The 17,500-nt window shown below is 48.3% G+C and overlaps 1 protein-coding gene across 10 annotated transcripts in view; it reads left to right on the top strand.

The window, feature by feature from the left end:
* The window catches only part of LOC129854933 (unconventional myosin-IXAa-like), a 290,182-nt gene that overhangs the window by 143,905 nt on the left and 128,777 nt on the right, over positions 1-17,500 (top strand). For all 10 annotated transcript variants that reach the window (XM_055922128.1, XM_055922134.1, XM_055922125.1 and 7 more), the window contains exons 4-5: positions 5,401-5,463; positions 16,408-16,507. In XM_055922128.1, the coding sequence (XP_055778103.1) occupies positions 5,401-5,463; positions 16,408-16,507 (163 nt within the window). The remainder of the gene's footprint in view (positions 1-5,400; positions 5,464-16,407; positions 16,508-17,500) is intronic.

Consider the following 17,500-nt stretch of genomic DNA (forward strand, 5'->3'; position numbering starts at 1 on the left):
CTCCCTCTGCGTCTCTCTCTCTCCCTCTGTGTCTCTCTCTCCCTCTCTGTCTCTCTCTCTCCCTCTGCGTCTCTCTCTCTCCCTCTGCGTCTCTCTCTCTCCCTCTGTGTCTCTCTTTCCCTCTGCGTCTCTCTCTCTCCCTCTGCGTCTCTCTCTCCCTCTGCGTCTCTCTCTCTCCCTCTGCGTCTCTCTCTCTCCCTCTGCGTCTCTCTCTCTCCCTCTGCGTCTCTCTCTCTCCCTCTGTGTCTCTCTCTCCCTCTGCGTCTCTCTCTCCCTCTGCGTCTCTCTCTCCCTCTGTGTCTCTCTCTCCCTCTGTGTCTCTCTCTCCCTCTGCGTCTCTCTCTCTCCCTCTGTGTCTCTCTTTCCCTCTGCGACTCTCTCTCTCCCTCTGTGTCTCTCTCTCCCTCTCTGTCTCTCTCTCTCCCTCTGCGTCTCTCTCTCTCCCTCTGTGTCTCTCTCTCCCTCTGCGTCTCTCTTTGTCTCCCTCTGTGTCTCTCTTTGTCTCCCTCTGTGTCTCTCTCTCCCTCTGTGTCTCTCTCTCCCTCTGTGTCTCTCTCTCCCTCTCTGTCTCTCTCTCCCTCTCTGTCTCTCTCTCCCTCTGCGTCTCTCTCTCTCCCTCTGCGTCTCTCTCTCTCCCTCTGCGTCTCTCTCTCTCCCTCTGTGTCTCTCTCTCCCTCTGCGTCTCTCTCTCTCCCTCTGCGTCTCTCTCTCCCTTTGCGTCTCTCTCTCCCTCTGTGTCTCTCTCTCCCTCTGAGTCTCGCTCTCCCTCTGCGTCTCTCTCTCTCCCTCTGTGTCTCTCTCTCCCTCTGCGTCTCTCTCTCCCTCTGCGTCTCTCTCTCCCTCTGCGTCTCTCTCTCTCCCTCTGTGTCTCTCTCTCCCTCTGCGTCTCTCTCTCTCCCTCTGTGTCTCTCTCTCCCTCTGCGTCTCTCTCTCTCCCTCTGTGTCTCTCTCTCCCCCTCTGTGTCTCTCTCTCCCTCTGCGTCTCTCTCTCTCCCTCTGTGTCTCTCTCTCCCTCTGCGTCTCTCTCTCTCCCTCTGCGTCTCTCTCTCCCTCTGCGTCTCTCTCTCCCTCTGCGTCTCTCTCTCTCTCTGAGTCTCTCTCTCCCTCTCTCTCCCTCTGCGTCTCTCTCTCCCTCTGCGTCTCTCTCTCCCTCTGCGTCTCTCTCTCCCTCTGCGTCTCTCTCTCCCTCTGCGTCTCTCTCTCCCTCTGCGTCTCTCTCTCTCCCTCTGCGTCTCTCTCTCTCCCTCTGCGTCTCTCTCTCTCCCTCTGCGTCTCTCTCTCTCCCTCTGTGTCTCTCTCTCCCTCTGCGTCTCTCTCTCCCTCTGCGTCTCTCTCTCTCCCTCTGCGTCTCTCTCTCTCCCTCTGCGTCTCTCTCTCTCCCTCTGCGTCTCTCTCTCTCCCTCTGTATCTCTCTCTCCCTCTGTGTCTCTCTCTCCCTCTGCGTCTCTCTCTCCCTCTGTGTCTCTCTCTCCCTCTGCGTCTCTCTCTCCCTCTGCGTCTCTCTCTCTCCCTCTGTGTCTCTCTCTCCCTCTGCGTCTCTCTCTCTCCCTCTGTGTCTCTCTCTCCCTCTCTGTCTCTCTCTCTCCCTCTGCGTCTCTCTCTCTCCCTCTGTGTCTCTCTTTCCCTCTGCGTCTCTCTCTCTCCCTCTGCGTCTCTCTCTCTCCCTCTGCGTCTCTCTCTCTCCCTCTGCGTCTCTCTCTCTCCCTCTGCGTCTCTCTCTCTCCCTCTGCGTCTCTCTCTCTCCCTCTGTGTCTCTCTCTCCCTCTGTGTCTCTCTCTCCCTCTGCGTCTCTCTCTCCCTCTGTGTCTCTCTCTCCCTCTGTGTCTCTCTCTCCCTCTGCGTCTCTCTCTCTCCCTCTGTGTCTCTCTTTCCCTCTGCGACTCTCTCTCTCCCTCTGTGTCTCTCTCTCCCTCTCTGTCTCTCTCTCTCCCTCTGCGTCTCTCTCTCTCCCTCTGTGTCTCTCTCTCCCTCTGCGTCTCTCTTTGTCTCCCTCTGTGTCTCTCTTTGTCTCCCTCTGTGTCTCTCTCTCCCTCTGTGTCTCTCTCTCCCTCTGTGTCTCTCTCTCCCTCTCTGTCTCTCTCTCCCTCTCTGTCTCTCTCTCCCTCTGCGTCTCTCTCTCTCCCTCTGCGTCTCTCTCTCTCCCTCTGCGTCTCTCTCTCTCCCTCTGCGTCTCTCTCTCTCCCTCTGTGTCTCTCTCTCCCTCTGCGTCTCTCTCTCTCCCTCTGTGTCTCTCTCTCCCTTTGCGTCTCTCTCTCCCTCTGTGTCTCTCTCTCCCTCTGAGTCTCGCTCTCCCTCTGCGTCTCTCTCTCTCCCTCTGTGTCTCTCTCTCCCTCTGCGTCTCTCTCTCCCTCTGTGTCTCTCTCTCCCTCTGCGTCTCTCTCTCTCCCTCTGTGTCTCTCTCTCCCTCTGTGTCTCTCTCTCCCTCTGCGTCTCTCTCTCTCCCTCTGTGTCTCTCTCTCCCTCTCTGTCTCTCTCTCTCCCTCTGCGTCTCTCTCTCTCCCTCTGCGTCTCTCTCTCTCCCTCTGTGTCTCTCTCTCTCCCTCTGCGTCTCTCTTTGTCTCCCTCTGTGTCTCTCTTTGTCTCCCTCTGTGTCTCTCTCTCCCTCTGCGTCTCTCTCTCCCTCTGTGTCTCTCTCTCCCTCTGCGTCTCTCTCTCTCCCTCTGTGTCTCTCTCTCCCTCTGCGTCTCTCTCTCCCTTTGTGTCTCTCTCTCCCTCTGTGTCTCTCTCTCTCCCTCTGTGTCTCTCTCTCCCTTTGTGTCTCTCTCTCCCTCTGTGTCTCTCTCTCTCCCTCTGTGTCTCTCTCTCCCTCTGCGTCTCTCTCTCTCCCTCTGCGTCTCTCTCTCCCTCTGTGTCTCTCTCTCCCTCTGCGTCTCTCTCTCTCCCTCTGTGTCTCTCTCTCCCTCTGCGTCTCTCTCTCCCTTTGTGTCTCTCTCTCCCTCTGTGTCTCTCTCTCTCCCTCTGTGTCTCTCTCTCCCTCTGCGTCTCTCTCTCTCCCTATGTGTCTCTCTCTCCCTCTGCGTCTCTCTCTCTCCCTATGTGTCTCTCTCTCCCTCTGCGTCTCTCTCTCTCCCTTTGTGTCTCTCTCTCCCTCTGTGTCTCTCTCTCTCCCTCTGTGTCTCTCTCTCTCCCTCTGCGTCTCTCTCTCCCTCTGCGTCTCTCTCTCCCTTTGTGTCTCTCTCTCCCTCTGTGTCTCTCTCTCTCTCCCTCTGCGTCTCTCTCTCTCCCTCTGTGTCTCTCTCTCCCTCTGTGTCTCTCTCTCTCCCTCTGTGTCTCTCTCTCTCCCTCTGTGTCTCTCTCTCCCTCTGCGTCTCTCTCTCTCCCTCTGTGTCTCTCTCTCCCTCTGCGTCTCTCTCTCTCCCTTTGTGTCTCTCTCTCCCTCTGTGTCTCTCTCTCTCCCTCTGCGTCTCTCTCTCCCTCTGCGTCTCTCTCTCCCTCTGCGTCTCTCTCTCCCTTTGTGTCTCTCTCTCCCTCTGTGTCTCTCTCTCTCCCTCTGCGTCTCTCTCTCTCCCTCTGTGTCTCTCTCTCCCTCTGCGTCTCTCTCTCCCTTTGTGTCTCTCTCTCCCTCTGTGTCTCTCTCTCCCTATGTGTCTCTCTCTCCCTCTGCGTTTCTCTCTCCCTCTGCATCTCTCTCTCCCTCTGCGTCTCTCTCTCCCTTTGTGTCTCTCTCTCCCTCTCTGTCTCTCTCTCCCTCTCTCTCCCTCTCTCTCTCTCTCCCTCTGCGTCTCTCTCTCCCTCTGCGTCTCTCTCTCTCTCTGAGTCTCTCTCTCCCTCTCTGTCTCTCTCTCCCTCTCTCTCCCTCTCTCTCTCTCTCCCTCTGCGTCTCTCTCTCCCTCTGAGTCTCTCTCTCCCTCTCTTTCCCTCTGTGTCTCTCTCTCCCTCTGCGTCTCTCTCTCCCTCTGCGTCTCTCTCTCCCTCTGCGTCTCTCTCTCCCTCTGCGTCTCTCTCTCCCTCTGCGTCTCTCTCTCCCTCTGCGTCTCTCTCTCCCTCTGCGTCTCTCTCTCCCTCTGCGTCTCTCTCTCCCTCTGCGTCTCTCTCTCCCTCTGCGTCTCTCTCTCTCCCTCTGCGTCTCTCTCTCTCCCTCTGCGTCTCTCTCTCCCTCTGCGTCTCTCTCTCCCTCTGCGTCTCTCTCTCCCTCTGCGTCTCTCTCTCCCTCTGCGTCTCTCTCTCCCTCTGCGTCTCTCTCTCTCTCTCTGAGTCTCTCTCTCCCTCTCTTTCCCTCTGCGTCTCTCTCTCTCCCTCTGCGTCTCTCTCTCCCTCTGCGTCTCTCTCTCTCCCTCTGCGTCTCTCTCTCTCCCTCTGCGTCTCTCTCTCTCCCTCTGCGTCTCTCTCTCTCCCTCTGTGTCTCTCTCTCCCTCTGTCTCTCTCTCCCTCTGCGTCTCTCTCTCCCTCTGTGTCTCTCTCTCCCTCTGTGTCTCTCTCTCCCTCTGCGTCTCTCTCTCTCCCTCTGTGTCTCTCTCTCCCTCTGCGTCTCTCTCTCTCCCTCTGTGTCTCTCTCTCCCTCTCTGTCTCTCTCTCTCCCTCTGCGTCTCTCTCTCTCCCTCTGTGTCTCTCTCTCCCTCTGCGTCTCTCTTTGTCTCCCTCTGTGTCTCTCTTTGTCTCCCTCTGCGTCTCTCTCTCCCTCTGCGTCTCTCTCTCCCTCTGTGTCTCTCTCTCCCTCTGCGTCTCTCTCTCCCTCTGCGTCTCTCTCTCCCTCTGTGTCTCTCTCTCCCTCTGTGTCTCTCTCTCCCTCTGCGTCTCTCTCTCTCCCTCTGCGTCTCTCTCTCTCCCTCTGCGTCTCTCTCTCCCTCTGCGTCTCTCTCTCTCCCTCTGCGTCTCTCTCTCTCCCTCTGCGTCTCTCTCTCTCCCTCTGCGTCTCTCTCTCTCCCTCTGCGTCTCTCTCTCTCCCTCTGCGTCTCTCTCTCCCTCTGCGTCTCTCTCTCCCTCTGCGTCTCTCTCTCTCCCTCTGCGTCTCTCTCTCTCCCTCTGCGTCTCTCTCTCTCCCTCTGCGTCTCTCTCTCTCCCTCTGCGTCTCTCTCTCCCTCTGCGTCTCTCTCTCTCCCTCTGCGTCTCTCTCTCTCCCTCTGCGTCTCTCTCTCTCCCTCTGCGTCTCTCTCTCTCCCTCTGCGTCTCTCTCTCTCCCTCTGTGTCTCTCTCTCCCTCTGCGTCTCTCTCTCCCTCTGCGTCTCTCTCTCCCTCTGTGTCTCTCTCTCCATCTGTGTCTCTCTCTCCCTCTGCGTCTCTCTCTCCCTCTGTGTCTCTCTCTCCATCTGTGTCTCTCTCTCCCTCTGCGTCTCTCTCTCCCTCTGCGTCTCTCTCTCCCTCTGTGTCTCTCCTTCCATCTGTGCCTCTCCTTCCATCTGTGTCTCTGTTTGAAATTTTTTAGAAAGTGTCTCTTGTCTAAAGTCATTCCTGTGTTCACAGAGCGTATGTGGAGAAGTACCTACTGGAGAAGTCACGCCTGGTCTACCAGGAGCACAATGAAAGGTGAGGGAGAATTAGATTTTTTTTTTCTATATCAGTTGGTAGAGCATGGCGCTTGCATCGCCAGGATAGTGGGTTAGATTCCCGAGACCACCCGTATGGAGAGAAAAACAATGATTCACGCATGACTGTAAGTCGCTTTGGTGTCGTTTCATGTCATTTGCGGTACCTGGTTTGAATCCAGGCTGTATCACATCCGGACGTGATTGGGATAGGGCCCGGCGCACAATTTGCCCAGTGTCGTCCGGGTTTGGCCGGGGTAGGCCATCATTGTAAATAAGAATTTGTTCTTAACTGACTTACCAAGTTAAATAAAAAATTTAATATATAAAAGACCTTCATACAGTGCCTTCGGAAATTACCATAAGACCTATTATCGCAGATGATTCTGAAATCGTTTCTCGAGTTAGAAACAGATACGATAAGCATTCCAGAAACATTATTTTGTTTAAGTATAATTTGATCTCTGAGAAATAAAGCTAATCACCCAAATCTGCCATTTTAATTTATAGGATTCATATAATCAATAAATATACAGTGCATTTAATTTATAGGATTCATATAATCAATAAATATACAGTGCATTTGGAAAGTATTCATACCCCTTCACTTATTCCACATTTTGTTACGTTAAAGCCTTATTCTAAAATGGATTGAATTTTAAAAAATCCTTATCAATCTACACACAATACCTCATAATGACAAAGCAAAAACAGGTTTTTAGAGATCATTGCAAATGTATTAAAAATTAAAACCTGATACCTTATTTACACAAGTCTTCAGACCCTTTGCTGTGATAGTCGAAATTGAGCTCGGGTGCATCCTGTTTCCATTGATCATCCTTGAACTGTTTCTACTACTTGATTGGAGACCCCCTGTGGTAAATTAAATTCATTGGACATGATTTGGAAAGGCCCACACCTGTCTATATAAGGTCCCACAGTTGACAGTGCATGTCAGAGCAAAAACCAAGCCATGAGGTCGAAGGAATTGTCCGTAGAGCTCCGAGACAGGATTGTGTCGAGGCACAGATCTGGGGAAAGGTAACAAAACATTTCTGCAGCATTGAAGGTCCCCAAGAACACATTGGCCTCCATTCTTAAATGGGAGAAGTTTGGAACCACCAAGACTCTTCCTAGAGCTGGCTGCCCGGCCAAACTGAGCAAATGGGTGAGAAGGGCCTTGATTAGGGAGGTGACCAAGAACCCAATGGTCACTCTGACAGAGCTCCGGAGTTCCTCTGTGGAGATGGGAGAATCTTCCAGAAGGACAAAGATTTCTTCAGCACTCCACCAATCAGGCCTTTATGATAGAGTGGCCAGACGGAAGCCACTCTTTGGTAAAAGGCACATGATAGCCCGCTTGGAGTTTGCCAAAGGGCACCTAGAGGACTCTCAGATCATGAGAAACAAGATTAAACTCTTTGGCTTGAATGCCAAGCGTCACGTCTGGAGGAAACCTGAACCATTCCTACGGTGAAGCATGCTGGTGACAGCATCATCCTTTGGGGATGTTTTTCAGTGGCATGGACTGGGAGACTAGTCAGGATTGAGGGAAAGATGAATGGAGCAAAGTACAGAGAGATCCTTGATGAAGAGTTTTCAGGACTGAAGGTTCACCTTCCAATCCGACAATGACAGCCAAGACTCACAGCCAAGACAACGCAGGAGTGGCTTTGGGACAAGTCTCTGAATGTCCTTGAGTGGCCCAGCCAGAGCCTGGACTTGAACCCGATCTAATATCTCTAGAGAGACCTGAAAATAGCTGTGCAGTGACACTCCCCATCTAGCCTGACAGAGCTTGAGAGGATCTGCAGAAAAGAATGGCAGAAACTCCCCTAATACAGGTGTGCCAAGCTTGTAGTGTCATACCCATGACGACTCAAGGCTGTAATCGCTGCCAAAGGTGCTTCAACAAAGAATTGAGTAAAGGGTCTGAATACTTATGTAAATGTGATATTTCAGATTTTTATTATTAATACATTTGCAAAAATTTCTTTTTTTTGTTGTTGCTTCGTCCTTAGCGTGTATTGCTTTTAGATTGATGAGGATCATTTTTTTATTTAATCAATTTTGGAATAAGGCTGTAACGTAACAAAATGTGGAAAAAGTCAAGGGGTCTGAATACTTTCCGAATTCACTCACTGGACAGTTTTTTTAGGTTCACCACCCAGTTCACAAAAATGGATCACTCCTACGGACAGTGAGTCACGTTGCCGTGGCTTTCCATATAAAGCAGGCAGGCACCGAGGCATTCAGTTACTGTTTGATTTAACAGGGGGAAAAATAGGGGCAAAATGAGTGACCTAAGCTACTTTGAGCGGGGGTATGATCGTTGGTGCCAGTTTCGCCGTATCCAGTATCTCAGAAACGGCCAACCTCCTGAGCATTTCACACACGTCAGTGTCAAAGGTTTACTGAGAATGGTGCGACATACAAAATAACTTCCAGTCAGCGGCAGTCCTCTGTGTGAAAACAGCTAGTTAATGAGAGAGGTCGAAGGTAAATGGCTAGAATCGAGCAAGCTCACAGGCGGGCCACAAACAGACAACATCTTGGAACTCGTCGATCCTTGTCACCGATGGGAGTAGCAGACGACCTCACCGGGTTCCACTCATGACAGTTTACCTGAATGTCCTGGTCCGTCCCCAGACCTCAACCCAATAGAGCATAATGGGATGAGATGGAACGGGCTGTTATCAGCATGATTGTACTGCTGTCCAATCTGCAGTAAATGCGTGAAGCCATCGCGTCAGCATGGACCAACATCCGACACCTTGTAGAATCAATAGCCCGAATAATTCAGGCTGTTCTGGAGGCAAAGGGGGTCCCAGTACTAGATGGGTTTACCTAATAAACTGTCTGGTTGAGTGTATATTATAGCAATAGATAGAAATACAATGTAGCTATATATTGTTCCATAAACAACCTTATAAGTTATCTAAGTGTCACGGCCGTTTAAAGGAGTGGATTACTTATAAGGTTACTTATTTATTTACCGATGTCAAAAACAATAAATATCACAACGACACGTGACGCCAACGTAGTGCATCCAGGCAACTAACAAGGACCCACAAAACCAACTTGGAAAATGGCATCCTAAATAGGCTCCCCAATCAGAGACAACGATAAACAGCTGTCTCTGATTGGGAACCCATCCAGGTCCACCATCAACCTACATACCCATAGACCAGGGGTGTCAAACTCATTCCACGGAGGGCCTAGTGTCTGCAAGTTTTTGGTTTTTCCTTTCAAAAAAGCCCTAGACAACCAGGTGTGGGGAGTTCCTAACTAATTAGTCATGTTAATTCATCCATCAAGTACAAGGGAGGAGCGAAAACCCGCAGACACTCGGCCCTCCGTGGAATGAGTTTGACACCTGTGCCATAGACAATACAAAATCCCCATAGATAACAAAAACCCTAGACATGACAAAAAAACCTTGACAATACAAAAACTAAACAAACCACCCTTGTCACACCCTGACCTAACCAAATAATAAAGAAAGCAAATATAACTAAAGTCAGGGCGTGCCACTAATATTGATTCAGTATCTAAAAGGCGGCTTGATTCCGTGGGCAGTAAGCCTTAACGGCCTATAAACCATCTCCTGATTCGGTAACGTGAGGCAGCTTGATGTACAATACAATGTACAGTATACCTCCTGGACAGGATACGCACGCACACACACACACACACACACACACACACACACACACACACACACACACACACACACACACACACACACACACACACACACACACACACACACACACACACACACACACACACACTTGCATAGCTCCCAGTCTTTGCCACGCCTAATCATGTTTTAACAATATGGCGTGACATACAATGCAGTGTTTCTTTGTTTATTTTCGCTGGGAACACAACCTCTCGTTGTGTATAATATGTTACGCCGATGGAGTCTCTACAGGCTCCGACTATTACTGACACCGTCCTAAGAGACCACACTTTGGCATCAGGAGATATTCTGAGTTGAGATCCATGTGTATAGAGCACATGGACTGGTACCCCCCTGTATATAGCCTCCACATTGACTCTGTACCGGTAACACCTGTATATAGCCTCCACACTGACTCTGTACCGGTACCCTCTGTATATAGCCTCCACATTGACTCTGTACCGGTACCCCCTGTATATAGCCTCCACATTGACTCTGTACCGGTACCTCCTGTATATAGCCTCCACACTGACTCTGTACCGGTACCCTCTGTATATAGCCTCCACATTGACTCTGTACCGGTACCCTCTGTATATAGCCTCCACATTGACTCTGTACTGTTACCTCCTGTATATAGCCTCCACACTGACTCTGTACCGGTACCCTCTGTATATAGCCTCCACATTGACTCTGTACCGGTACACCCTGTATATAACCTCCACACTGACTCTGTACCGGTACCCTCTGTATATAGCCTCCACATTGACTCTGTACTGTTACCCCCTGTATATAGCCTCCACATTGACTCTGTACCGGTACCCTCTGTATATAGCCTCCACATTGACTCTGTACCGGTACACCCTGTATATAGCCTCCACATTGACTCTTTACCAGTACCCTCTGTATATAGCCTCCACATTGACTCTGTACTGTTACCTCCTGTATATAGCCTCCACACTGACTCTGTACCGGTACCCTCTGTATATAGCCTCCACATTGACTCTGTACCGGTACACCCTGTATATAGCCTCCACACTGACTCTGTACCGGTACCCCCTGTATATAGCCTCCACATTGACTCTGTACCAGTACCCCCTGTATATAGTCTCCACATTGACTCTGTACCAGTACCCCCTGTATATAGCCTCCACATTGACTCCGTGCCGTAACACCCTGTATATAGCCTCCACATTGACTCTGTACCGTAACACCCTGTATATAGCCTCCACAATGACTCTGTACCGGTACCCCCTGTATATAGCCTCCACATTGACTCTGTACCGGTAACACCTGTATATAGCCTCCACATTGACTCTGTACCGTAACACCCTGTATATAGCCTCCACACTGACTCTGTACCGGTACCCTCTGTATATAGCCTCCACATTGACTCTGTACCGGTACCCTCTGTATATAGCCTCCACATTGACTCTGTACTGTTACCTCCTGTATATAGCCTCCACACTGACTCTGTACCGGTACCCTCTGTATATAGCCTCCACATTGACTCTGTACTGTTACTCTCTGTATATAGCCTCCACATTGACTCTGTACTGTTACCCCCTGTATATAGCCTCCACATTGACTCTGTACTGTTACCCTCTGTATATAGCCTCCACATTGACTCTGTACTGGTACCCCCTGTATATAGCCTCCACACTGACTCTGTACCGGTACCCTCTGTATATAGCCTCCACATTGACTCTGTACCGGTACCCCCTGTATATAGCCTCCACATTGACTCTGTACTGTTACCCCCTGTATATAGCCTCCACATTGACTCTGTACCGGTACACCCTGTATATAGCCTCCACATTGACTCTGTACCGTAACACCCTGTATATAGCCTCCACATTGACTCTGTACCGGTACCCCCTGTATATAGCCTCCACATTGACTCTGTACCAGTACCCCCTGTATATAGCCTCCACATTGACTCTGTATCAGTACCCCCCGTATATAGCCTCCACATTGACTCTCTACCGGTAACCCCTGTATATAGCCTCCACATTGACTCTGTACCGATACCCCCTGTATATAGTCTCCACATTGACTCTGTACCAGTACCCCCTGTATATAGCCTCCACATTGTGTCTGTACCGGTACCCACCTGTATATAGTCTCCACATTGACTCTGTACCGGTAACCCCTGTATATAGCCTCCACATTGACTCTGTACCGTAACACCCTGTATATAGCCTCCACATTGACTCTGTACCGTAACACCCTGTATATAGCCTTCACATTGACTCTGTACCGGTACCCCCTGTATATAGCCTCCACATTGACTCTGTACCGTAACACCCTGTATATAGCCTCCACATTGACTCTGTACCGTAACACCCTGTATATAGCCTTCACATTGACTCTGTACCGGTACCCCCTGTATATAGCCTCCACATTGACTCTGTACCGTAACACCCTGTATATAGCCTCCACATTGACTCTGTACCGTAACACCCTGTATATAGCCTCCACATTGACTCTGTACCGTAACACCCTGTATATAGCCTCCACATTGACTCTGTACCGTAACACCCTGTATATAGCCTCCACATTGACTCTGTACCGTAACACCCTGTATATAGCCTCCACATTGACTCTGTACCGTAACCCCCTGTATATAGCCTCCACATTGACTCTGTACCGTAACACCCTGTAAATAGCCTCCACATTGACTCTGTACCGTAACCCCCTGTATATAGCCTCCACATTGACTCTGTACCGTAACACCCTGTATATAGCCTCCACATTGACTCTGTACCGTAGCACCCTGTATATAGCCTCCACATTGACTCTGTACCGTAGCACCCTGTAAATAGCTTCGCTATTGTTATTTTACTGCTACTCTTTAATTACTTGTTACTTTCATATTTTTTTTATGTTTCTTTTTTAATTTATTTTTTGAACTGCATTTATTTCTTATTCTTATATATATATATTTTTTTTGTTGTTGTATTTTTTAAACTGCATTGTTGGTTAAGCGCCTGTAAGTAAGCATTTTACTGTAAGGTCTATATACCTCTTTGTATTCGGCGCATGTGACAAATAGAATTTGATTTGATTTAATGTAGACTTTTGCGTTGTGTGACGGCTGTGTATCAGCGACACTCTATCGTGTTGACAGCAATGCACGGCTTCTGCAAAAGTCTGCCTTTGTGGAGCTCAATGCACACGGTCTGCCTTTATGGAGCTCAATGCACACGGTCTGCCTTTATGGAGCTCAATGCACACGGTCTGCCTTTATGGAGCTCAATGCACACGGTCTGCCTTTATGGAGCTCAATGCACACGGTCTGCCTTTATGGAGCTCAATGCACACGATCTGCCTTTATGGAGCTCAATGCACACGGTCTGCCTTTATGGAGCTCAATGCACTCGTCACAACGTGCTGCAGGTTAAACGGTCCGTCTGGCGCTTCTCTCAAACCCGTTGAGCCACTCAGCAGAGCTTTTCTATTCTCTTTTGTAACAGAAGATCTGTATTTACAGATTGTCAACCTGGCAAGCCTGTTTTAACCTCAATGTTGGTTGTGTCCGTTAGGCACCAAACATAAGATAACGGACTGAAACAGGGACGGATTACATGGAAATGCCTATTACCATGTGTTAACCCTGTCTCTATAGGAACTACCATGTGTTAACCCTGTCTCTATAGGAACTACCATGTGTTCTACTCCCTGTTAACCCTGTCTCTATAGGAACTACCATGTGTTAACCCTGTCTCTATAGGAACTACCATGTGTTCTACTCCCTGTTAACCCTGTCTCTATAGGAACTACCATGTGTTCTACTCCCTGTTAACCCTGTCTCTATAGGAACTACCATGTGTTAACCCTGTCTCTATAGGAACTACCATGTGTTAACCCTGTCTCTATAGGAACTACCATGTGTTAACCCTGTCTCTATAGGAACTACCATGTGTTAACCCTGTCTCTATAGGAACTACCATGTGTTAACCCTGTCTCTATAGGAACTACCATGTGTTCTACTCCCTGTTAACCCTGTCTCTATAGGAACTACCATGTGTTAACTCTGTCTCTATAGGAACTACCATGTGTTAACCCTGTCTATATAGGAACTACCATGTGTTCTACTCCCTGTTAACCCTGTCTCTATAGGAACTACCATGTGTTCTACTCCCTGTTAACCCTGTCTCTATAGGAACTACCATGTGTTAACCCTGTCTCTATAGGAACTACCATGTGTTCTACTCCCTGTTAACCCTGTCTCTATAGGAACTACCATGTGTTAACCCTGTCTCTATAGGAACTACCATGTGTTCTACTCCCTGTTAACCCTGTCTCTATAGGAACTACCATGTGTTCTACTCCATGTTAACCCTGTCTCTATAGGAACTACCATGTGTTCTACTCCCTGTTAACCCTGTCTCTATAGGAACTACCATGTGTTCTACTCCCTGTTAACCCTGTCTCTATAGGAACTACCATGTGTTCTACTCCCTGTTAACCCTGTCTCTATAGGAACTACCATGTGTTAACCCTGTCTCTATAGGAACTACCATGTGTTAACCCTGTCTCTATAGGAACTACCATGTGTTCTACTCCCTGTTAACCCTGTCTCTATAGGAACTACCATGTGTTAACCCTGTCTCTATAGGAACTACCATGTGTTAACCCTGTCTCTATAGGAACTACCATGTGTTAACCCTGTCTCTATAGGAACTACCATGTGTTCTACTCCCTGTTAACCCTGTCTCTATAGGAACTACCATGTGTTCTACTCCCTGTTAACCCTGTCTCTATAGGATCTACCATGTGTTAACCCTGTCTCTATAGGAACTACCATGTGTTAACCCTGTCTCTATAGGAACTACCATGTGTTCTACTCCCTGTTAACCCTGTCTCTATAGGAACTACCATGTGTTCTACTCTCTGTTAACCCTGTCTCTATAGGAACTACCATGTGTTCTACTCCCTGTTAACCCTGTCTCTCTAGGAACTACCATGTGTTCTACTCCCTGTTAACCCTGTCTCTATAGGAACTACCATGTGTTCTACTCCCTGTTAACCCTGTCTCTATAGGAACTACCATGTGTTAACCCTCTCTCTAGAAGAACTACCATGTGTTCTACTCCCTGTTAACCCTGTCTCTATAGGAACTACCATGTGTTCTACTCCCTGTTAACCCTGTCTCTATAGGAACTACCATGTGTTCTACTCCCTGTTAACCCTGTCTCTATAGGAACTACCATATGTTAACCCTGTCTCTATAGGAACTACCATGTGTTCTACTCCCTGTTAACCCTGTCTCTATAGGAACTACCATGTGTTAACCCTGTCTCTATAGGAACTACCATGTGTTCTACTCCCTGTTAACCCTGTCTCTATAGGAACTACCATGTGTTCTACTCCCTGTTAACCCTGTCTCTATAGGAACTACCATGTGTTAACCCTGTCTCTATAGGAACTACCATGTGTTAACCCTGTCTCTATAGGAACTACCATGTGATCTACTCCCTGTTAACCCTGTCTCTATAGGAACTACCATGTGTTAACCCTGTCTCTATAGGAACTACCATGTGTTCTACTCCCTGTTAACCCTGTCTCTATAGGAACTACCATGTGTTCTACTCCATGTTAACCCTGTCTCTATAGGAACTACCATGTGTTCTACTCCCTGTTAACCCTGTCTCTATAGGAACTACCATGTGTTCTACTCCCTGTTAACCCTGTCTCTATAGGAACTACTATGTGTTCTACTCCCTGTTAACCCTGTCTCTATAGGAACTACCATGTGTTAACCCTGTCTCTATAGGAACTACCATGTGTTCTACTCCCTGTTAACCCTGTCTCTATAGGAACTACCATGTGTTCTACTCCCTGTTAACCCTGTCTCTATAGGAACTACCATGTGTTCTACTCCCTGTTAACCCTGTCTCTATAGGAACTACCATGTGTTAACCCTGTCTCTATAGGAACTACCATGTGTTAACTCTGTCTCTATAGGAACTACCATGTGATCTACTCCCTGTTAACCCTGTCTCTATAGGAACTACCATGTGTTAACTCTGTCTCTATAGGAACTACCATGTGTTAACCCTGTCTCTATAGGAACTACCATGTGTTCTACTCCCTGTCACTATAGGAACTACCATGTGTTCTACTCCCTGTCTCTATAGGAACTACCATGTGTTCTACTCCCTGTTAACCCTGTCTCTATAGGAACTACCATGTGTTCTACTCCATGTTAACCCTGTCTCTATAGGAACTACCATGTGTTCTACTCCCTGTTAACCCTGTCTCTATAGGAACTACCATGTGTTCTACTCCCTGTTAACCCTGTCTCTATAGGAACTACTATGTGTTCTACTCCCTGTTAACCCTGTCTCTATAGGAACTACCATGTGTTAACCCTGTCTCTATAGGAACTACCATGTGTTCTACTCCCTGTTAACCCTGTCTCTATAGGAACTACCATGTGTTCTACTCCCTGTTAACCCTGTCTCTATAGGAACTACCATGTGTTCTACTCCCTGTTAACCCTGTCTCTATAGGAACTACCATGTGTTAACCCTGTCTCTATAGGAACTACCATGTGTTAACTCTGTCTCTATAGGAACTACCATGTGATCTACTCCCTGTTAACCCTGTCTCTATAGGAACTACCATGTGTTCTACTCCCTGTTAACCCTGTCTCTATAGGAACTACCATGTGTTCTACTCCCTGTTAACCCTGTCTCTATAGGAACTACCATGTGTTAACCCTGTCTCTATAGGAACTACCATGTGTTAACCCTGTCTCTATAGGAACTACCATGTGTTAACCCTGTCTCTATAGGAACTACCATGTGTTAACTCTGTCTCTTTAGGAACTACCATGTGTTAACCCTGTCTCTATAGGAACTACCATGTGTTAACCCTGTCTCTATAGGAACTACCATGTGTTAACTCTGTCTCTATAGGAACTACCATGTGTTCTACTCCCTGTCACTATAGGAACTACCATGTGTTAACCCTGTCTCTATAGGAACTACCATGTGTTAACCCTGTCTCTATAGGAACTACCATGTGTTAACCCTGTCTCTATAGGAACTACCATGTGTTAACCCTGTCTCTATAGGAACTACCATGTGTTCTACTCCCTGTTAACCCTGTCTCTATAGGAACTACCATGTGTTAACCCTGTCTCTATAGGAACTACCATGTGTTCTACTCCCTGTTAACCCTGTCTCTCTAGGAACTACCATGTGTTAACCCTGTCTCTATAGGAACTACCATGTGTTAACCCTGTCTCTATAGGAACTACCATGTGTTCTACTACCTTTTGGCTGGAGCCACTGAGGAGGAGAGGAAGTCCTTCCACCTGCTCAAACCAGAGGAGTACCACTACCTCAACCAGGTGGGCACTGACACACACTCACACACACACACAGACACACACACACACACACACACACACACACACACACACACACACACACACACACACACACACACACACACACACACACACACAGAGACACACACACACACACACACACACACACACACACACACACACACACACACACACACACACACACACACACACACACACACACACACACACACACACACACACACACACACACACACACACACACAGTCTCTTTACATGTAGCCTCTAGTCTCTTTACATGTAGCCTCTAGTCTCGTTACTGTTTCGTGTAGCCCCTAGTCTACTGTTTCCAACAGGATTATAATGTTGGCTGTCATGCATCATGGCATCAAACCTCTGTAGATGGTGAGAGGGCTGCTTAGACTGTAGATGGTAAAGGCTGGCAGTTTAGTTGGATGTTTGTTTCTCTTCAGTAGTTTGTTCATTTATCATAAATGGAGCACTTCTCAGCACATTGGCTGTTGATTGTGTTGACCCATATTTATAGTGTGTGTGTGTTTGTTTTGTGTGTGTGTTTGTTTTGTGTGTGTTTGTTTGTTTTGTGTGTGTGTTTGTTTTGTGTGTGTGTGTGTTTTGTGTGTGTGTTTGTTTGTTTTGTGTGTGTGTTTGTTTGTTTTGTGTGTGTGTGTGGACATCTGCCTACTTTGGCAACAGATTCACAGGACTCTGGTTAAAATCAGTGTTTTCCTTGGTTATTTTTTGGCATCCCCAAAAACATTACAGTTTTTGTCCTCCTCTCTTCCCCCAAAACACTCCTAATCCCAACGACAACAAACCCAGCTCCAAGCCGTCTGTTACTATGCACCACTGTTTCCATGGCGACAGCAGGAGTACGTGTGCGGCGGGACTGGCAGTCTTGTGTGTGACCATGGCATGTGTGTTTGTGGTGTGTACAGTAGTCTCTCTCTGTCTCCCTCTCTGTCTCCCTCTCTGTCTCCCTCTCTGTCTCCCTCT

Source organism: Salvelinus fontinalis, chromosome 5, assembly GCF_029448725.1.
Source record: "Salvelinus fontinalis isolate EN_2023a chromosome 5, ASM2944872v1, whole genome shotgun sequence".
In the NCBI taxonomy this organism is placed as follows: Eukaryota; Metazoa; Chordata; class Actinopteri; order Salmoniformes; family Salmonidae; genus Salvelinus; species Salvelinus fontinalis.